The 19,690-nt window shown below is 35.4% G+C and overlaps 1 protein-coding gene across 1 annotated transcript in view; it reads left to right on the top strand.

Moving 5' to 3' along the window:
* The window catches only part of URI1 (URI1 prefoldin like chaperone), a 63,697-nt gene that overhangs the window by 3,605 nt on the left and 40,402 nt on the right, over positions 1-19,690 (top strand). Inside the window, exon 2 of the mRNA XM_040253953.1 lies at positions 17,971-18,005. Coding sequence (XP_040109887.1) covers positions 17,971-18,005 — 35 coding nt within the window. The remainder of the gene's footprint in view (positions 1-17,970; positions 18,006-19,690) is intronic.

Here is a 19,690-nt window from a genome sequence, read left to right as displayed (position 1 = left end):
ATTGAGTAACAAGGAAAAATAGTAACGTAAGGGGAAAGACAGAGGAGAGGCAAGGATGATCCACAACTTCAATGAATGACATCTGTAGTACGTGGATAGGATCAAGTATTTAAATATTGTTCTCGTTAATGGCATCACTGCTGACATTTTCAAAAGATTTTTTTTGGTGAAAACTTCTGTTTATTTTTAAGAATCTAGCAAAAAGACATGCACAGAAAGGTTTCCTGCAGATTTGTTTATAATAATGAAAAAAGCTAAAAATTCAACATTAGGGGATTGGTATGAAGAGACTTTTATGCAGTTATTAAAAATTATAGAACAGTATGTGGTGTGATTAATTATGTTTATTTGTGTTAGAATGGCCAAAAGTTCATTCAGTTATGAACTTTTTGGCCAATCCAGTATATACATATTAACACTTTATATAGGTGAGTGAAGTTGCTCAGTCGTGTCTGACTCTTTGCCACCCCATGGATTGTAGCCTACCAGGCTCCTCAGTCCATGGAATTTTCCAGGCAAGAGTACTGGAGTGGGTTGCCGTTTCCTTCTCCAGGGCATCTTCCCAACCCAGGGATCGAACCCAGGTCTCCTGCACTACAGGCAGACCCTTTACTGTCTGAGCAATGTACCACTAAATGTTTTAAAAGCACACAGTTTCATTTCTTATTTACGTAAAAGTCAGTGCATTGAATAGGATTTTTTTTTTCCCAACAAAGGCTATGATGAAAACCTAATTAATGAAAGCTGGGATGTTGTATCTTTTAATTGCTAAATACTGTCTGGGCCTAACAATTCTTTGTTGGTTTGAACACCAGTTAAGCAGGTTTATTTATTTTTCCGGAGTGGATTGATGCAGTTTATTCAAATATCTATTGTAGATGGTCGCCTTTTCTTTTTTCTTGGAGATTTTATTTACTGTTAATTTTCAGAAGATACAGAGACAAGAGGGAACTTGGATCATTCCCCCCCCCACCACATTTTTTTTGTTAAACTAAATCAGTTTTTACCAATATCAGTAAAGTATTTGGTGGAAAAAATGAAATCTACTTAGGAGCCTCTCTGGACTAATCTATTTGTTTTTAGGTATTTTTAAATTTCTTTTCGATTTTTTTCAGTCATCCGTTGGTTTTTTAGTAGCATGTTGTTCAGCCTCTGTGCATTTGTGTTTTCTTCTGTAATTGATTTCTAATCTCATAGCGTTGTGGTCAGAAAAGATTCTTGGTATAGTTTTAATTTTCTGAGATTTACTGAGGCTTGTGTTGTAATAGCTCAGTTGGTAAAAAAATCCGGCTACAATGCAGGAGACCCTGGTTCGATTCCTGGGTTGGGAAGATCTGCTGGAGAAAGGATAGGCTACCCACTCCAGTATTGGGCTTCCCTGGTGGTTCAGCTGGTAAAGAATCCACCTGCAACATGGGAAACCTGGGTTCCATCCCTGAGTTGGGAAGGTCCCCTGGAAAGGCTACCCACTCCAGTATTCTGGCTTGGAGAATTCAATGAACTGTATAGTCCATGGGGTTGCAAAGAGTTGGACACAACTGAGTGACTTTCACTTTGATGATTTTAATTTTCTGAGATTTACTGAGGCTTGATTTCTGAGCCAAGATGCTGGAGAATGTTCTGTGTGCGCTTAAGAAGAACGTGTGTGCTGCTGCTTTCGGATGGAATGTCCTATAAATATCAGTTAAGTCTGTCTGGTCTAGTGTGTTATTTAAGGCTTGTGTTTCCTTATTAATTTTTTTGTCTGGATGATCTATCCTTTGGTGTAAGGTGGTCTGTTAAAGTCCCCCACTATTACTGTGTTACTGTTGATTTCCTGTTCTATGATAGTTAGCATTTGCCCTGTGTTTTGAGGTGCTCCTGTATTGAGTGCATATTTATTTACAACTGTTACATTGTTTTGTTGGATTAATCAATCCCTTGATCATTCTGTAGTGTCCAAATTACAATTTCTTGTAATTGTCTTTGTTTTAAAGTCATTTTGTCTGATATGAGTATTGCTACTTCAGCTTTCTTTTGATTTCCTTTTGCATGGAATATCTTTTTCCATCCCCTCACTTTCAGTCTGTATGGGTCCCTGGGTTTAAAGTAGGTCTCTTGTAGACAGCGTGTATATGGATCTTGTTTTTGTATCCATTCAGCCAATCTGTGTCTTTTGGTTGGAGCATTTAATCCACTTACATTTAAAAGATAATTATTGATTTGTATGTTCCTTTTGACATTTTCTTAATTGTTTTGGGTTTGTTTCTGTAGGTCTTTTTCTCTTGTGTTTCCCACCTAGAGAAAGTCCTTTAGCATTCTTTGTAAAGCTGTTTTGGTGATGATGAATTAATTCTCTTAGCTTTTGCTCCTCCTCAAAGCCTTTGATTTCTCTCTTGAATGTGAATGAGATCCTTGCTGGGTAGGGTAATCTGCAGGTTTTCCCCTTTTATCACTTTATATTTTGCCACTCACTTCTGGCCTGCAGAGTTCGTGTTGAAAAATCAGCTGATAACCTTATGGGGATTCCCTTGTATGTTATTTGTTGCTTTTCCCTTGCTGGTTTTAATATTTTTTCTTTGAATTTAGCTTTTGTTAGTTTGATTACATGTGTCTTGATGTGTTTCTTCTTGGGCTGATCCTGTGTGGGATTCTCTGACCTTCCTGGTCTTGGGTGACTATTTCCTTTCTCATGTTAGGGAAGTTTCCAACTATAATCTCTTCAAATATTTGTTCAGATTGTTTCTGTTTCTCTTCTTCTTCTGGGACCCCCATAACACAAATGTTGGTGCCCTTCATGTTGTCCCAGAGGTCTTTGAGACTCATTTCTTTTCAGTCTTTCTCTTTATTCTGCTCCTTGGCAACTGCTTCCAACATTCTGTCTTCCAACTCCCTTATCCGTCCTTCTGCCTCAGTTATTCCGCTGTTGATTCCTTCTAGTGTATTTTTTCATTTTAGTTACTGTGTTGCTCATCACTGTTTGTTCTTTAGTTCTTCTAGGTCCTTGTTGAATATTTCTTGTGTCTTCTCGATCCGTGAGTCCACTCTGTTTTTAAGATCTTGGATCATCTTTACTAACAGTACTCGGAATTCTTTTTCAAGTAGCTTGCCTATTTCCTCTTCATTTATTTGGTCTTGTGGATTTTTGCCTTGCTCCTTTGTCTGCAGCATGTTTCCGTGTTGTCTGATTTTGTCTAACTTACTGTGTTAGGACTTCCCTGGTGGCTCAGATGGTAAAGCGTCTACCTCCAATGTGGGAGACCCGGGTTCGATCCCTGGGTTGGGAAGATCCTCTGGAGAAGGCAGTGGCAACCCACTCCAGTACTCTTGCCTGGGAAATCCCATGGGTGGAGGAGCCTGGTAGGCTACAGTCCACGGGGCTGCAAAGAGTCGGACACAACTGAGCGACTAAGCTAAACTTACTGTGTTTGTGGTCTCCCTTTCGCAGGCTGCAGGGTTGTAGTTTCTTTTGCTTCTGGTGTCTGCCCCTTGGTGGGTGAGGTTGGTCCAGGGGCCTGTGTCGACTTCCTGGTCGGAGGTAATGTGCCTGTGCTTAGGTGGGTGGAATTGAGTCTTGTCTCTTGGACAGGCAGGGCTGCATCAGGTGGTGTGTTTTGGAGTGTCTGTGAGCTCAGTACCCTGGAGAAGGAAATGGCAACCCATTCCAGTATTCTTGCCTGGGAAGTCTCATGGACAGAGGAGCCTGGAGGGCTGTGGTCCATGGGGTTGCCAAGAATTCAACACGACTGAAGTGCCTTAGCACACACGCACAGGAGCTTAGTATGACTTTAGGCAGTGTGTCTGCTGATCGATGGGACTGTGTTTCCGTCTTGCTGGTTGGCATAAAGCGTCCAGCACTGGAGCCTACAGGCAGTTGGATGGAGCTGGGTGATGGAGATCTCCGGTGGAGCTCACATTGATTAATATTTCCTTGGGCCAGGAATTTTCTGGTGGTCCAGCGTCTTGGACTCAGTGCCTTTTGCGTGCTACTCATCGATGGCACCTTGCTTCTGTAGCGGCCTGTATTTCTCCTGAAAACTTTTCCTGGTTGTGGAGCTCCTTACTCTGGTCCGTTCAGGGTCTCTCTTCACAACCAACTTCCCCTCTTTGGGTCCACTCTCCAAACCCCACTTCCCTGCACCCTGGTCCTGGCTGCAGCAGAAGATACATGACTGAAGCTAGGGTGTATAGGGCTGTAGCATGGGCCGTACCTGCAGTTCTTGCTTTGTAGACCGCTTGCTGCATTCTCCTCTGGTCCCTTAGTCTCCTTTTTACCCCAGCTCATCCCCACCGCGAATGGGCTTTTCTGAGCACGAGCTTCTCCTCGCCTTCAGCTCGTTCCTGTCAGGGCTGCAGGTCCTCCCCCTTTCCTCTCTTTTTTAGTTCCTATTTATTTATTTTTCCAATTTTTATTCATTTTAGTTTTTCTTTTATGTTTTTTTAGTCTTTTTATCATCCTATGAGGCTGCATGGGGTTTTTCGTATCCTTTTATGTGTTTGAGGTCATCTGCTAGTGTTTAGCAGGTGCTCTGTGAGAATTGTGCCACATGTAAATGTATTCTTGATGTGCTTGTGAGGAGAGGCGAATTTCATGCCTTCCATTTTTGCTATCTTGCCTCCTTCCCCAATTGTTGAAACCTGAGAAAGTTTATCTAGGGTACTGTTACCTGAAGACTCATAATCTAAGACTTATTTTACATTTATATTTTCACCATCTTCTGTGTCTGTCTGTGCTATCCAATACGATGGCCACTAACTACATGTGACTGTTATGTTTAAAATTCAAATTAAGTAAAGTTAAAAAAATTTTTAGTTACGAAGCTACATTTCAAGTGTTCAGTAGCCACATGTGGCTATTGGCTGTTGCGTTGGACAGTGTGGAGTTGGGAGATTCCCATCATAATAGAAAATTCTATTGGATGGTGCTGGTGAAGAAAGCTGCTCTCTTTTTTATTCATATTGTAATCTGTTTATTAATGGTGAAGTGTCTTTCTCTGTCACTTATCTTCTCTTTCCTATTATGGACAGAAAACAAAAATTTCTGAATTGTCAACTGTGTTTGAAAGCTAAATACCCTAAATGTGTTTCTGTTTTTTTTTTCCTTAAAAAAAAAACTTAAAAAAAAAATCCTAATACAGTACAGCAAAAAGTATCCCATTTGATGTGTAGATTTGGTCATTGTTCCTTGTTTGGTTTCCCGATGTTTGTGAATTGAGTACTATTAGAGAGTTATAGAAGATGAGTGCTTTTCCCCAAAGAACAAAAAGACAAGACTGAGTTATGTGCCAGGCACTGTCCTAGATACAGTGATACACAGGGTTTCTTTTTTCCCCTCAAGGGACTAAGGGATTTGTTTGCAAACATTTTAACAGAGAGCTTAATGTAGTGTGATAATTGTTCTCCTTCTAATTCTTTGCTTTTCAACCTGCTATAAACTATCTTTTGCCTCTGTCTTTTCTTTGAAATTATTCTATCTAAAGTTTTTTGCTTGCCAAACTCAGTGGACCCTTTCTCAGATCTAGCCTTACTTGACCTCTGTGCTTTATTTGAAACTTTAATTGTTCCCTGGGAAACTCTTGAAATTCTCTGTACCGTAGGAACTTTTGTGACTTTTCTTTTTTTCTGGCTCTGCCTTTCTCTGTGCCTACTTAAGTCTCTTCAGTGTCTTCATTTAATGCTTAAATGTTGGTAATCCCTATACTTCTCATTATTGACAGTTGTCTTTTCTCCCTCTGCATGTCCTCGAATACTCCTGTATGCCAGGCCTCTTCCAGATCTGTTAACTGTTGGGCAGCTTAACTTGGATGGCCCACAAGCAGCTCAGTCTCATTTACTAATATTAATTTATCATCTTTGTCCCTAATGTTGGGGCATAGGCACCATACTCATCCTGATTCTGGGCAACATTATTCAAACCAGAATCTTTTCAGTTTGCCCTGATCCATCTTCTGATTTACTAAGTCTTGTCAGTTCTTTCTTTTTTAAAAACTTACTTTACTTTTTGGATGCATCTCATAGCTTGCAGAATCTTAGTTCCCTGTCCTGAGATTGAAGTCAGGCCCCTGTGGTTGAAGTGCCAATTGCTAACCACTGGACCACCAAAGAGTTCCCCGTCAGTTCTTTTCTATACGATCTATACCTTCTATCTTAAGACATCCACTAACTTGTCTTAATTAAACCTTTATTTGAAAAATACTATGTGAGATTTTTCTGTTAAACGTTGGTATTTTTTTAAATATTGTCAGTCTTTAATTTTTAGCATTCTGATGTTACCTGATTGTGTTTTTATTTTTGCACTTCTAATTTGTGAACATGTATAGCTTTAGTCTTTGAATTTTCTCATCTGTCATTTGGAGTTTGTTTACTCATTTTGCCACAGATTTTCCACTTGTCACATTTGTTATTATTCCTTTATTTCGTGTTAGTAAAATATTTAATTACATTTAAAATTCTTTTAGCTTTATAGTTATATGGTTTCTATTTTCATTTTAGTTATTATCCTAGAAATTATAGTATCTCTTATTGCAGTCTACCATAAATTAGTAGGAAAATTTTCACAAAATCTTCTGAAATTTTGCCACTTAGGAAATTCTTCAGAAATCTTTTGATGGCTTAGTTTCGTGAGCCCTCCCTCATTCGTGCTGTTGTCATATATTTTACTTTTGCATGTTCTTAAACATTCGCCTCATCCCCCCAAATTAAGATTATTCTTGTTGATATTCTGTTGTAATTTTTATTTAGTTCTGAGCTGGGAGAGGATTTTTTCCCCCCAACACTTGAAAGGTGCCATTCCATTATCTTTTTGATGTCTTTGGTTTCTTTTAGTCTTCTGTTAGTCTTACTGTTTCCTTCACTGAAAATTTTGGGTATATCTTCCCTCTATCTGGTTTTGGGCTTTTCATCTTTGGTTTTTAGGCAGTTGATTATGATGTATAGTTTTGATTTTCCTTATGTGCAGATTTGGTTTGCCTGCTTTGAATATGGAGTTTATTAAATCTATCATTTGATGACTTGTCAGTTCAGAAAATTCTTGTCTGCTCTTCTGGATGCTGGTTTTATGTCACTGTCTTCTTCACTTTTTGTACTCTGAATATACATATTAGACATTTTCACTGTCTTGTATGTCTTAACTCTCCTTTCTGTATTTCCTTGCTTCCTCTTGATCTATATGACTTTATGGATACCTTCTTCTGACGTCAATTCCTGTTCACTAATCTTGTTCTTACAGATCTAATCTACTGGTAAATTCTTTTACTAAATGCTTAATCTCAGTTATAGTATTTCTTTCAAGAATTTGTTTTGACATTTCTTTAATAAATTTGAGGCCTATATTGATATCTTCAACCTTCCCCCTGTTTTCATGAATATATTAATCATAAAAGTGTGTCTTGTAACTGCAGTATGTAAATTAAATGAGGCTATGTTTCTATTTCTTATCTTGATTTCTCATCTGCTGTTCCTGTTTTCATAGACTGCCTTGTAATTTTTGATTGGATATCAGACAGTGTAGTGAAAATATCATAGGCTACTGATGCTGTTACCATCCTTCAAAGAGGGATAAATTTTCTTTAAGCAGCCAAAGTACTAGTGGACCAACACAGCTCGGTTGAGAGTTAGTTTTGGATTTTATTAGGGCTGGCCTGTTTCATTTTTGCTTCTGTTTCTAGCATGAAGTCATTGCTAGCTTCTAAGTCATGGCTCTAATTCTGTATAGAGTATAGTGTTTTGTTTCTGTGGCTGTGTATCATATTGGTTGTAATTTTCTTTCCTTGATGTCCATATTAGGTTTTGGTTTCAGAATCATGCTGACCTCATAAAACAGCTACCATTTTTGTACCTTCTGTAAAAAGACTTTGTGTATTAATGGTATGATTGTACCTTAAATATTTGGACTAATTTTCCAGTGAGACTGTCTTGGCCTTGTATTTTCCTTGTATGGATATTTTAAAATTTAGAAATATCTGTAGGTTTGGTAGTGATGTTCTCTTTTTAATTTCTGTTATTTGCAGTTCTTGTGTGTCTTTTTTCTTCTTGATATATCTTCCTAGGGAATTATTAATCCTAATCTGTCTTTTTAAAGAACCAGTTTTTTACTTTATTGATTTTTCTTTTGTAAGTTTAATTTTCATTGGTTTCTACTTTTATATTTTTCTTTTAAAAATTTCTCATTGGCTATAATTTTTTCCTAGCTTCTTGAGACAAAAGCTATTAGAGACACAAAAATCAGAGATTTTACTGTTCTTTCTTTACAGTATATATTTTTTGAGTTTTAAAATTTTCTCTAATAATTACCTTAGGCACCCCACATGTTTTGAATGTTATTTTCATCATTAATTAGTTAAAATATTTTCTAATTCTTATTGAGATGTATTGACCTGGGAATTAGAAAATGTTCCTTAATTTCTAAACACTGAGTATTTTTTACTTTTCTATTGTTTATGTCATACTTAATTCTGTTCTGATTAGAAACTTAAGACTTGCTGTGTGGCCTGGTATATGATCTGTTTTTGGTTACTGTCCGTTAATTATTTGGAAAGAATATGAATTTTGCAGTTTTGAGTTCCATAGTTCAAGTTGACTGAATGTGACAATTATTTGATATACTTGTTAATTTTTTTGGTTTGTTTGTTTTCTAGTTCTATCAGTTATGAAGAGATAAGGAGAATCTCCACTGTGGTTATAGATTTATCCTTTTCTCAGCCTTTGCTTTATACATTTTAAAGTTATGTTATTTGGTGCATACAAATTTAAGACTCTTAATAGCTTCCTGATCAGGGGACATTTTTATCATTCTGAAGTATTTTATCTCTAGTGATATTTCTTGCCTTCAGGTATTTTTTATTGACTACGATACTGATATGGCTACATTAGGATATTTTACTTTTGTTTCTTTTCATGATAAATTTTTTCATCTTTTAATTTTAGTCTGTGTACAAAGTATATAATTCTGTTCTTGTAACAGCATTTAGTTGTGGTTTTAAGAATTCAGTCTGGACATCTTTCTCTTTTGTGTAGGATGTTTAGTCATCGTAAACTAAATACATCAGTTACATTAGTTTCATTTTTTCACTTTTGTACTTGACTTTTTTATTTTTTACTTTAAAAGTTGTTGTAGAATATGTATGACAAAACTTGTCATTTAAATCATTTTAAGTGTACATTTCAGTGCCATTAAATACATTCGCAATGTGGTTTTATCAATACCACCATCCAGCTCCAGGACTTCTTTTGCCTTGCAAAACTGATACTACCCATTAAACAATAACACTCTGTTATCCCTTTCCCCATCCCCTGGTAACTACCATTATCTGTCTCTCTGAATTTAATTTCTTTGGGTATCTCATATAGGTGGAATCATAGAGTGTGTGTCCATTTGTACTGGCTTTTTTCACTTAGACTCATGCCTTCAAGGTTGATCCATATTACAGCATATGTCAGAATTTCCTTTTAAAGGCTAAATACTATTCCATTGCATGTATATTGTACATTTTGTTGTTTATTCATCCATCTGTGGACATGGGTTGGTTTCACTTTTTGGCTGCTGTGAACAAGTGTACAAATATCTGTTTTGTGTCTTTGTTTTCAATTCCTTTGGGTATATACCCAGAAGTGGAATTGCTAGATTATATGGTAATTCTGTGTTTCATTTTTGAGAAACCACCATACTATTTTCCAATGGCTGTTCTATTTTACATTCCCATCAACAGTGCACACAACTTGAAGTGTTCCAGTTTTTCCACATCCTTGCCAACACATCTTAATTTCTTAGTTTTTAAAAAATTCTAGTGAGTCTAAGGCTCTTCCCAGGTGACACTAGTGGTAAAGAGCCCACCTGCCAGTGCAGGAGATAGGAGAGACACGAATTTGATCCTTGGTTTGAGAAGACCCCCTAAATGAGGGCATGGCAGCCCACTCCAGTATTGCCTGGAGATCCCGTGGACAGAGGAGCCTGAGGGCTGCAGTCCACAGGGTCACAGAGACTGCAGTGACTTAGCACACACAGTAGGGGTGAAGTTTCTCTATTTGATCCACTTTTCTGTTTTTTCCGCTCTGTGTTTTTTTATTTTTTGGTGCACCTTCCTTTGATTTAATCAGACATACTCTATTTTCTCCCCTCTGGTAACTCATTCAAAATACATTCTTTTTTGCTGTAGTACCCTAGTACTCTTACTTTATGTAGACGTTGGCACTAAATGTATTATATATTTATACTGTGTTTTTTTACTGGAGAAATTATTCGTAGAGATTGCACATATATTCATTTATTCATCGCACTTCTTGCATTATTGCTTCCATTCATTTTAATTCTATGCGTTTTAAATACCACAATACAGTATTTAATTGTTCTGTGATCAATACGGATTATCCTTACCTTGACACAATTACCTGTACAGTTGCTTTTTGTTCTTTCTGAATTTCTATTGCTCCAAATAGCTTCTTGTAGTTCTTTTTGCCCATATAATATGTCTTTATTGAGATAGAATTGACATATACCATTGTGTAAGTTTCAGGTGTACAGTGTGTTGTTTCCATACATTTATATGTTGCATGGTGATTACAACTTTAGCCTTAGCTAACTCCTCTGTCATGTCACATAATTACCTGTAGTATTTTTTCCAGTAAAAATCTGCTGGTGCAGAATTTTTTGTGGGAAAATGTTTTTACTTTTCCTTCATGTTGGAGGATCTGTTTGCTATGTACATAATTTATAAAATTTCAGTTTTGTTTTTTTTTTACTGAAACTTTTAAGATTTTTATCCCATTTTTCCAGTTTCTAGCATTGTTTTCATTGAAGTTATCTCTAGTTTTAACTCTTCTTACTGCTGCTTTGAAGGTACTCTATCTCCCTGCTCTTTCTCTCCCATGCTGATTGTAAAATTTTTTCTGTGATTTTCATCAGTGGAACTATATTGTGCCTTCATATAATTTTTCTTTTTTAATTTCTCTTGCTTGAAATTCTTCGAGCTTCTTAAATCTGTTGGTTAATACCTTCCTTTTATATTTAGAAAATCTTGTAGAGGTTTGTTGTTCAGATCTGCTCTCTCTGTAGATCTTCAATTACAGTGTTTCATATGTCTCTTATTGGTCTTTCTATATTTTCCACTTTGTTTCTTAATCTCTGGGCTTTTATTATGGTATTTTTTTTATCGACATGTCATCCAGTTCAAAATTCTGACTTTTGTTACTCTCCTGTTAACACCATTTATTGAATTCATTTTAGATGTTTCAGTTAAAGATTATCCTTTTGATTCTTTTCTTGTATAGATACTAATTGTCTAGGGAAATATGCCATCTTTTCATGTATTTCTTCAATCTTTTCCACTGTTTTCTTGAACATATTAATAATTATATTTTAATGTCTTAGTTGGTTAACTCGAATATGTAGATTGCTTATTTGGTTCTATTTTGTGTTGTTTTTCTTCTTTTTGAGGTTTGCTCATATGGTCCTATTTCTTGGTAATGTAGTTACTTTTAATTAAATGCTAGAAATGTAAATACTCCTGAAGTATTTACAATTAAATGTTAATTTAATTAATATTTTAGAGTCTTTACAATTATGATTACTCCTGAAGAGTATATCTTCCTCTGGAAAAGTTTGACCCTTTCCTCACTAGGTTGATAAACTAGGAGTTGGGATACCTCAACTCAGGCAGGTACTGAATGGAGTGCAGGTTGGGTTTTGTTTTTTGTAAAATATCAGCTATCTTTGATTCTTTCTTGGCTTTCATCTGATTCTTTCTTGGCTTTTCTTCTGAAAACCTAGTTTGTTCACCAGACTTCTTCCCTTAAAGGCTCCTGAACTCTTAAGTTTTGTTTCATCAGTTTCCTGAGCTCTGCTTTTCAGACTTTCAGTTTTTTGGCCGTTTCAACTTGAGAAGTTCATACATGCCATGAGAGGAAAAGACAGCCATATGTTTAAGATCTCTCGTGTCTCTGATTTTGTTACTACAGCCTTCTCAGACTGCTTTAAACTTCTGCTCAGGACAAAGTATAATTCTCAGCCTCTTCAGTGTGCTTTGAGTTGTCCAAGAAAAGAGCATTAACTTAATTCTCCATAGTTATCTCCTGAATTTTAGTCGCTCTTGTTCCAACTGCTTGGGCAACTCTTAGGTGCCTTCTAAGAGATGATTTTGTGTTCATCTGGCTTTGCCAGTTTTCAGAGGAATTACTGGTTTGTTATATACACTTTTTGTCCCAACTTGGAGGTTAGTTACGTAGCTACTTGCAAGTGATTTAGTATTAATTTTGCTCTAGTCACTTAGTGTTTCTTTAAAATAAAAATGTACTTCTTTAATTGGTGCATAGGCCTTTCAATTTGACTTCTTTTTTACTTGTCAAGATATTTCCCCCCCACCATCATTCTATTATTTCTGCTTCCCTGGTGGCTCAGATGGTCAAGAATCTACCTGCAATGTGGGAGACCTGGGTTCAATCCTGGGTTGGGAAGATCCTCTGGAGGAGGAAATGACAACCCACTCCAGTATTCTTGCCTGGAGAATTCCCTTGGATGGAGGAGCCTCGTGGGCTCCAGTCCATGGGGTTGCAAAGAGTTTTACATGTCTAAGTGACTAAGCACAGCTACTATTTCTGTTCTTTAATGAATTACTTGTTTTCTTGGAGATCTTCACAGGCATACTCTCATTTTAATCTATGTAGCTGGCTTACTTACGAAGTTTTCTTAATCAATTATAAACCACAGAAATGCTTGGAAGAAAGTTTGGAAAGTACTATAAAAAGTTAGAAGAACTCAGGGATAGGATTATTTTTTGTGTGTGTGTGTTTCACTGTCTTGTACGTTTATGTCGTTAACTTTGTAGGGGAACTTTGTTAGATTTAGCTTGTGCAAATCCCTTTGTGGTCACCTTTTCTGGTCCAGAATCTGTAATCACCTCGGTCTCTCTGAGTCCAGAGTAAATTTGATTGGTTCAATTTGTGTGGATCCTCTCCATTTACACTGGCTCCAGACGGAGAAATGGGGTCCTCTGCCTGTTGCAGATGAGAGGAGGGTGAGGTTTTAGAAAGTAAGGTGTGGGAATGGAGAAGAAATGATTGATATCTCTAATAAAACAATAGACAGGCAAGCTGCAATTCAGACAGAATTTCACATTCAGAAATACAGGTCACCATTTCATATCTGCAATTCAGAAGTCTTAAAAACTGAAAACAAAGTTATTCCTAAGTTTCTGCCATATTCATTTGTTGATGTAACTGATTTGAGTGAGGTATTTTATTCTACTTTGAATATTCATGTTTCCCTGAAAATGTCACTGTATTTGATACAGGATGGTGTTCTACTACTGCAAGATATAACTTGACTAAATTATGAAAAGTTCTAAATTGAGAAACATCTTTCCCTGAGATTTTTGGCTAAGTAATTGTAGATCTGTACTCCTTTAAAAGGACTTGTTGCATACTTAGTATATGGCACATGAGTACATTGGTGAATAAAGGAGACCTGGCCTGTATCTCCTTGACCTTTCATGTAGTACAATTAGAGTTTCCTGGATTTTGGAAAAAAACATTTAAGTGTTTTAACAGCAGCTTATAATTACTATTAACTTTTGATAGTAGTTATATTATTTTCACTTTTTACCATACTTAAAAATTGTTTAAAATTTTTATACGGCAAGAGTTTATTACTGCTTATTGCTATTTCTTTGTTAGGAACCCGTAGTCATTTCTGACCTTCTTTGCAGAGAGGCTTATTTAGAAGACTTATAATATTTTACCAGTTTTCTTTATGTGTACTTCTTATATACTTTGGTAATGGCATTTATACATCTGTTAATTGACAGTATGTCCTTTAAGAAAGTATGCTCAGCCATTTAAGTAGCTGCCAGATAATTGTGCATGTCCACTATCTATTGGATTTAGTCACCATGGATAATTTTTTTCCTTTTTGACTCAGTAGCTTTAAAACCCAAAATTATATGATCTTTTTTGAAGACATAGTCTAGCAAGAGAAGCAAATCATGTAAATGTAGAAAGCACTGATTAGTGTAATCCTCAGATTGTTATTTTATACATTAACCTGTACGGGGAGAATATGAAATTGCAGTGCAGTGAGAGAAGTTTTAGAAGTGAAGCATTTTTGAGAGAAATATCATTTAAGACTTACGCAGACTTACCCTTTAGCCTTTCTGTTCTAGTCTGGTTTTAATGTGCTGTTCTTAACATGGAAAACTCATAGGTTGAGGCCCCCTTGTGGTCTGTTAACCAAAGCAAATAGCACAAATGGAACTAAGTAATGGAGATCTTAATACATGCTAAGTCATTCATTCCTTTCTTTGTAATAATTTTTAAAAAGTGGCTTCTGAGGGAAAAAAGAGAAAAATATTCCTGTATTCTATATAGTTTACTGATTTTAAAATTTGCCAGTTATTTTATAATTGAATGTGTATATATGTTAGCTGGACACTGACCTAAAGAAAAATAGGTTATTGGGTAGACATCACTGTCATCTTGGGCATCTAACTTGATTAGTTGTAAGTGCCTTAAAAATATATAATAGGGTTGGCCCACCACCCTCTCCCCCCAAAACATACACACGCACATGCACATGTGTATGTGGGGTTTGGGAAATTTGTTGTTTATATTCATACTGAGTTGCTTGACTTGAGAGGGCCAGGAGTTGTATGAGGCATTGGAAGAAATAAAAATTTTTATTAGTAAGTTGGTCCAGTTAAGCTTATTTGCTTTTCCTAACATTATTGGCAAGGTCTTGTCAGTGTGTGTGTGTGGGTTTGTGGAGGAAGTGAAGAAGTAGCAGCATCAGTCAGTGTTTTAAGGAAAAGCAGATACAAAGCAGCTGCTTTTCCTTGTACCCAGTAAGATTTATGATGGTTGAGAACAGTCCAATACCGTGAGTATTGGCTTTGAGATTAGATAGACCTGGCGTTAAAATGGATTTTATCTCTTACCAGTTCTCAGGCAGTTTGTAATATCGAGGAAGTTACTCCATCTCTGAACTTAAGTTTCCTCTTTTTAAGAAGTGAAGACTCATCTTATTGAACTGTTTCATCATATAAAGTCTTGGCATTTACCAGTGTTATTATTATTTCTTAGTTCAGTTCAGTCGCTCAGTCGTGTCCAACTCTTTGCCACTGCAGCACGCCAGGCTTCCCTGTCCACCACCAGTTCCCGAAGCATGTGCAAACTCATGGCCATTGAGTCGGTGATGCCATCCAACCATCTCATCCTCTGTCGTCCGTTTCCTCCTGCCTTCAGTCTTTCCCAGCATCAGGGTCTTTTCCAAGAAGTCCATTCTTCGCATCAGGTGGCTTAAGTATGGTAGCTTCAGCTTCAGCATCAATCCTTCCAGTGAATATTCAGGACTGATTTCCTTTAGGATTGACTGGTTGGATCTCCTTGCAGTCCAAGGGATTTAGGAAAAGGGCAATTTTGAGTTATGAAGAAAGCGTACCAAAGGATTTTTTTTTTTTTTTTTAACAATTGGGCTATTGGTAAACACTCCTAATGGTAGATTGAATGTGTCTTAAAAAGTGGTATAGTAATGAAATGTGTTTTGTTGTTTCACTGTGTTTTTCAAAAGTTGATTTTAGAACCAGTCTCACTATCGTATAGTCAGTTTATTTAATAATTAATCTAGTCCATTTCAGAAGAAATAAGGTTAGTTGGCATTACTTTTAACAGAAAAAAGAGACTGTAAAACCCCAGATGAATCATGATTTTCTCCTTTCCACAGATTTCCTTGGCAACTAAGTCATAAAAATTTACTAATATTTTCTTTTTGAATAAAAGGAGAAAACTAGAAAGATATCAGTATAAATACAGCTGCTTGGGTTCAAATGTTTGTTGGAATTAGGTGGGCTATAAATCATGTAAACAAAGATTTAACTGTAGACATATCATCAGAAGGCTGTGGTATGTATTCATACCTGCCTCTTTCATGTTTTCCTTTATTTCTTGAGTTTCCAAAATATCTTCCCTACATTTGGATAATGTCTAACTGAAGACTCTTGTTCTAACCCCTATATGTAACCAAGAAATACTTTTAGTGAAGAAAATATTTTGGTAGTGAAAATTTCTCTTGTTAATTGTGAAGTAGATTTTTGTTATTTTATCCTTTAATATATGTTCTTGGGGGAAACTTATTTCAGGAAAGAAAAGGGATGGGGGAAAAACAGCTACAGCAAAATGGAGAGTTAAGATCATAAAGGGTGATGGCAAGAATACATGCCATTCTACCAGGAACTTGTTTTTTAAACATAAAAAGCATATGTGGCAAATTTACATATTTACTAATTAAAAAGGCTTCCTGGAAACATTAAGGAGACTTATCTTCTATAACCTTTAACACTGTCACTAATGGATATTGCATAGAAAATTTCATCGAAGGTCCTTTAAATAATGTAAATGATTATGAATATGTAACTAGTTAATATGCAGCCACGAAAGGATTATCATGTAGAGGTTAATGAACATTCTGCTCTTATGGTTTGCAGGGCTTTTCTTTTTGTGCTTTTGGCTCACTTCATGCTTGGAAACACATGCATTGGGATTGGAAAGGATCCTGACTGGTTTTGTGTCCCTTCTTTTAATGGGGTTGTTAAATAAGAACTTTATAAAAAGGATTTCATGAAGATTTTTTTCTTTTTCAATTTACATTTAATTCTGTTTGTCTATTTTATAATTACTGTCGAATCAGAAACACTGAAATGGATTGATGTAGCTTTAGCCTGGTTCTTCCAGATGTAAAGTCAGTACTCTATTATATGTTATCACTGTTATTAAGTGTTGCTCTGTGATTGATACTTATTGAGAGAGCTTTATTCTAAAACCGACTTTTTATGCTGAGTTAATGTGTGGTATGGTTGGATATCTGATTACAACATGTATTTTGGTACAGGATTGCTGCCTTAGTATTTAAAATGTCCTAAAGGAAGATATTTACTTCAGGAATTAAATGTTATAATAGAGGAATTTAGTGACAGGCCAAAAAAAAAAAAGACTTGTGATTTTTAGATGAAACATGGTGCTTATATAAGATGCAATATTGGTATTTAGAACAGTGAGTGAGAACAGTGTTTTACACTGTAACACTGCTGTCTTTTTCAGGTGGCATTATATTAAGCATAGTAATTTCATCCCTTAGTTTCTCTTTCTCTAAAATGATGCTACCGTATTTAAAATTATTGTTTAAAATTTTGTCATCAATGGGCAGTTTAAAAACATAATTAGTAATCTTTGAAAAGGGTTTTTTTTTTTTAAGTTGCTATTCACATGTTCTTTTTTTCCCCCCCTTACTGGTTAGTGTTCTTAATTTTTTGAGCATTTTAAGAATCTATTGAAATATCTTTAAGGAAAACAAGTAAGTTTTATGTTTAATTTTGTTGTTTTAGTATTATAAGCATAGCTTAAACTGAGTATGAAGTGCTTAAAATTTTGTCATAATTCACCAGGGGAACAAAATGGGCCGTTCAGAGCATCTCTTTATCCCAACTATTTCTTCTTGAAATGTAGTAGAAAAATATCACTGTATTCATTTTTAATGCATCAGAATAAAAATTACAGGTGAAAACATTTGAAGATATACTGACAAAATAAAATACTTTCACTACTGTCATTTTTTTAAACTGATGAAATGTTTATGTTACATTGGTTTTTTGTTATTTATAACATTTGTGTATTCTGCAAAATATGTAACATTGAAAACAGGCCTGCAGATTGTACAAAATACTAGTTATCTTATATCATATGTCACCTAATAGTTATGAAGTGGGTTTTGTACCTAAGTATGAATCGGAAAGCTGTAATTTGTTCTGCAGTTATCAGCCTGCATTAGAGAGGTATGATAAAGTGTGCTGCTTAAAAACTAACATTCGCATCTCTGTGCATTTGACAAATAAAAATGTATATCGAGGTGCTTTTAAATCTGTAAAGCCACTACTGTAGTTTTCTGATACAATGATTTTGTAGCTTTGTGCATTGCCCTGTTTTTTCATGAGTAGTTATCTGTTTTCATGACAGGTGGTCACTAACTGCCAAGAGAAAATCCAGCATTGGTAAGTGAAAGATCGTTTTATTACCTTTCTGAAATACTAATGGAATCACTTATTTGTATTTTAAAAAAGTACAGTTTTTGCATCCTATAATTGAATTTTTCTAGTAATCTCCATTTTGAAGACTTTTGGTACTAATATATATTGTCTTTAATTGTTTATTGAATTCTGTGTTCCCTGATTTCCTGAAGTTGCATCACCATTTGTGTTTATTTTAATATTTTAATTGCTTTCTTTTTCCCTTCCTTCATTTCTTTTCTTAAAGTTAGAATAATATTACTATTGTTATGAAGTTGAGACTGATGCATTTTTTAACCTGACTAATCAGCTTTATTTTGGGACTGTTTTTTGTATATGTAGTAGAATAATAATTAGAATCAATTGTTTTAAAATAATGATGGAAATACGTACAGATACATTTTCCCAAAGTTTGAAAAATCTAATTAATTGGCTGCATCTCAGAGCTTGCTTTAGAGACCACACTTTTTAGAATATATAGAGAAAGAAAGCATATCTATTTTAATGTGCTAATCTATAGTTAATAGGACAATGCTTGGTAAATAACACATTTCTTGTGTCTTCTGAGGAAAATGCTTAATTTAATGGTGAATAAAATCTTATGAGTTGTCTTGAGGTATAGCTGTTGATCTTACGGATATCAAGTTACAATATATCCATGCTGTGTTTACGAAGATTTTACTGAGAGAACAACAGGAGCTGTCTTGATTATTGTCTGCAGGGTTATTGCAAAATCATGATAACTGCCCCTTTAGTGGTGAGATTAAACCTTTGGTTATACACCATCAAGCATATAATATTTTAAATTTATTTTAAGAGGCTTTTTCTTCATGCCTGAGAGATCTTCAAGGAAATAATTTATAGTTAGTGTATATCAAATGTTTTTTGGTTTAAATGCACATAGGCTGCAAGCAGTGGATAAGGGTAAAAATCGGTGCCATCTGTACACATCATCTTATTAAATTCTGACTTTTGGCTTGCAGAAATAATCTAAAACTAAATAATATCCATTTTATAAATAAAAATTCAGAGACTTCATTAATTTTCAATAAATGCAGAGTTGTAGCTGCATCCATTGGTGGTTTAAGTCTGTCAGTATTTCCATAATGGACCATTTACTTTTCATTTTACATTCATTCCAGGTTGAAACTTGAAATGCAAGTACTTGGTCAAAGAATTAATATTTTTCACCTGCTAATTTGGCAAAAGGGATCCATTTTATAGATAATTCCCAGGTGAAGTTTTACAGTGTGGACTTTATTGGTTTTGGTAAAGAATTCAGGACATTAGGGAAAAGGTTGATTCACTCAGAACAGATACTAATTTACACAATGTGTGAATGACACCTTGCTTCTGGTTTGTGTTTTAAGATTCTTTCCCTTCTAGACTGTGAGTTCTTTAAGGCTAAGGGGACATGTTTTCTTTCTTTTAGCTATAGCACCTCCTACTGTGTTTGGCATGGTATAGGCACTTAATAAGTGTTAGAATAAATAAAGGCCAAATATTTGATTATTTTATGTATAATGTTTTTACAAGTACCATATAGTTATGTACAGCATTTTTAGAAGTACTATATAGCATTACCCAAGCCTGATGAACAGTGATTGACAGAAATGTGTCATTTACATCAGAGCAGATTCATGACTCTGTCTCAGTTTCCAGATTTTCTG

The sequence above is a fragment of the Oryx dammah genome, unplaced genomic scaffold (genome assembly GCF_014754425.2).
Source record: "Oryx dammah isolate SB20612 unplaced genomic scaffold, SCBI_Odam_1.1 HiC_scaffold_13, whole genome shotgun sequence".
NCBI classification, from domain to species: Eukaryota; Metazoa; Chordata; class Mammalia; order Artiodactyla; family Bovidae; genus Oryx; species Oryx dammah.
The sequence above is the reverse complement of the archived record's forward strand: the minus strand, read 5'-3'. Positions and strand labels throughout refer to the sequence as shown.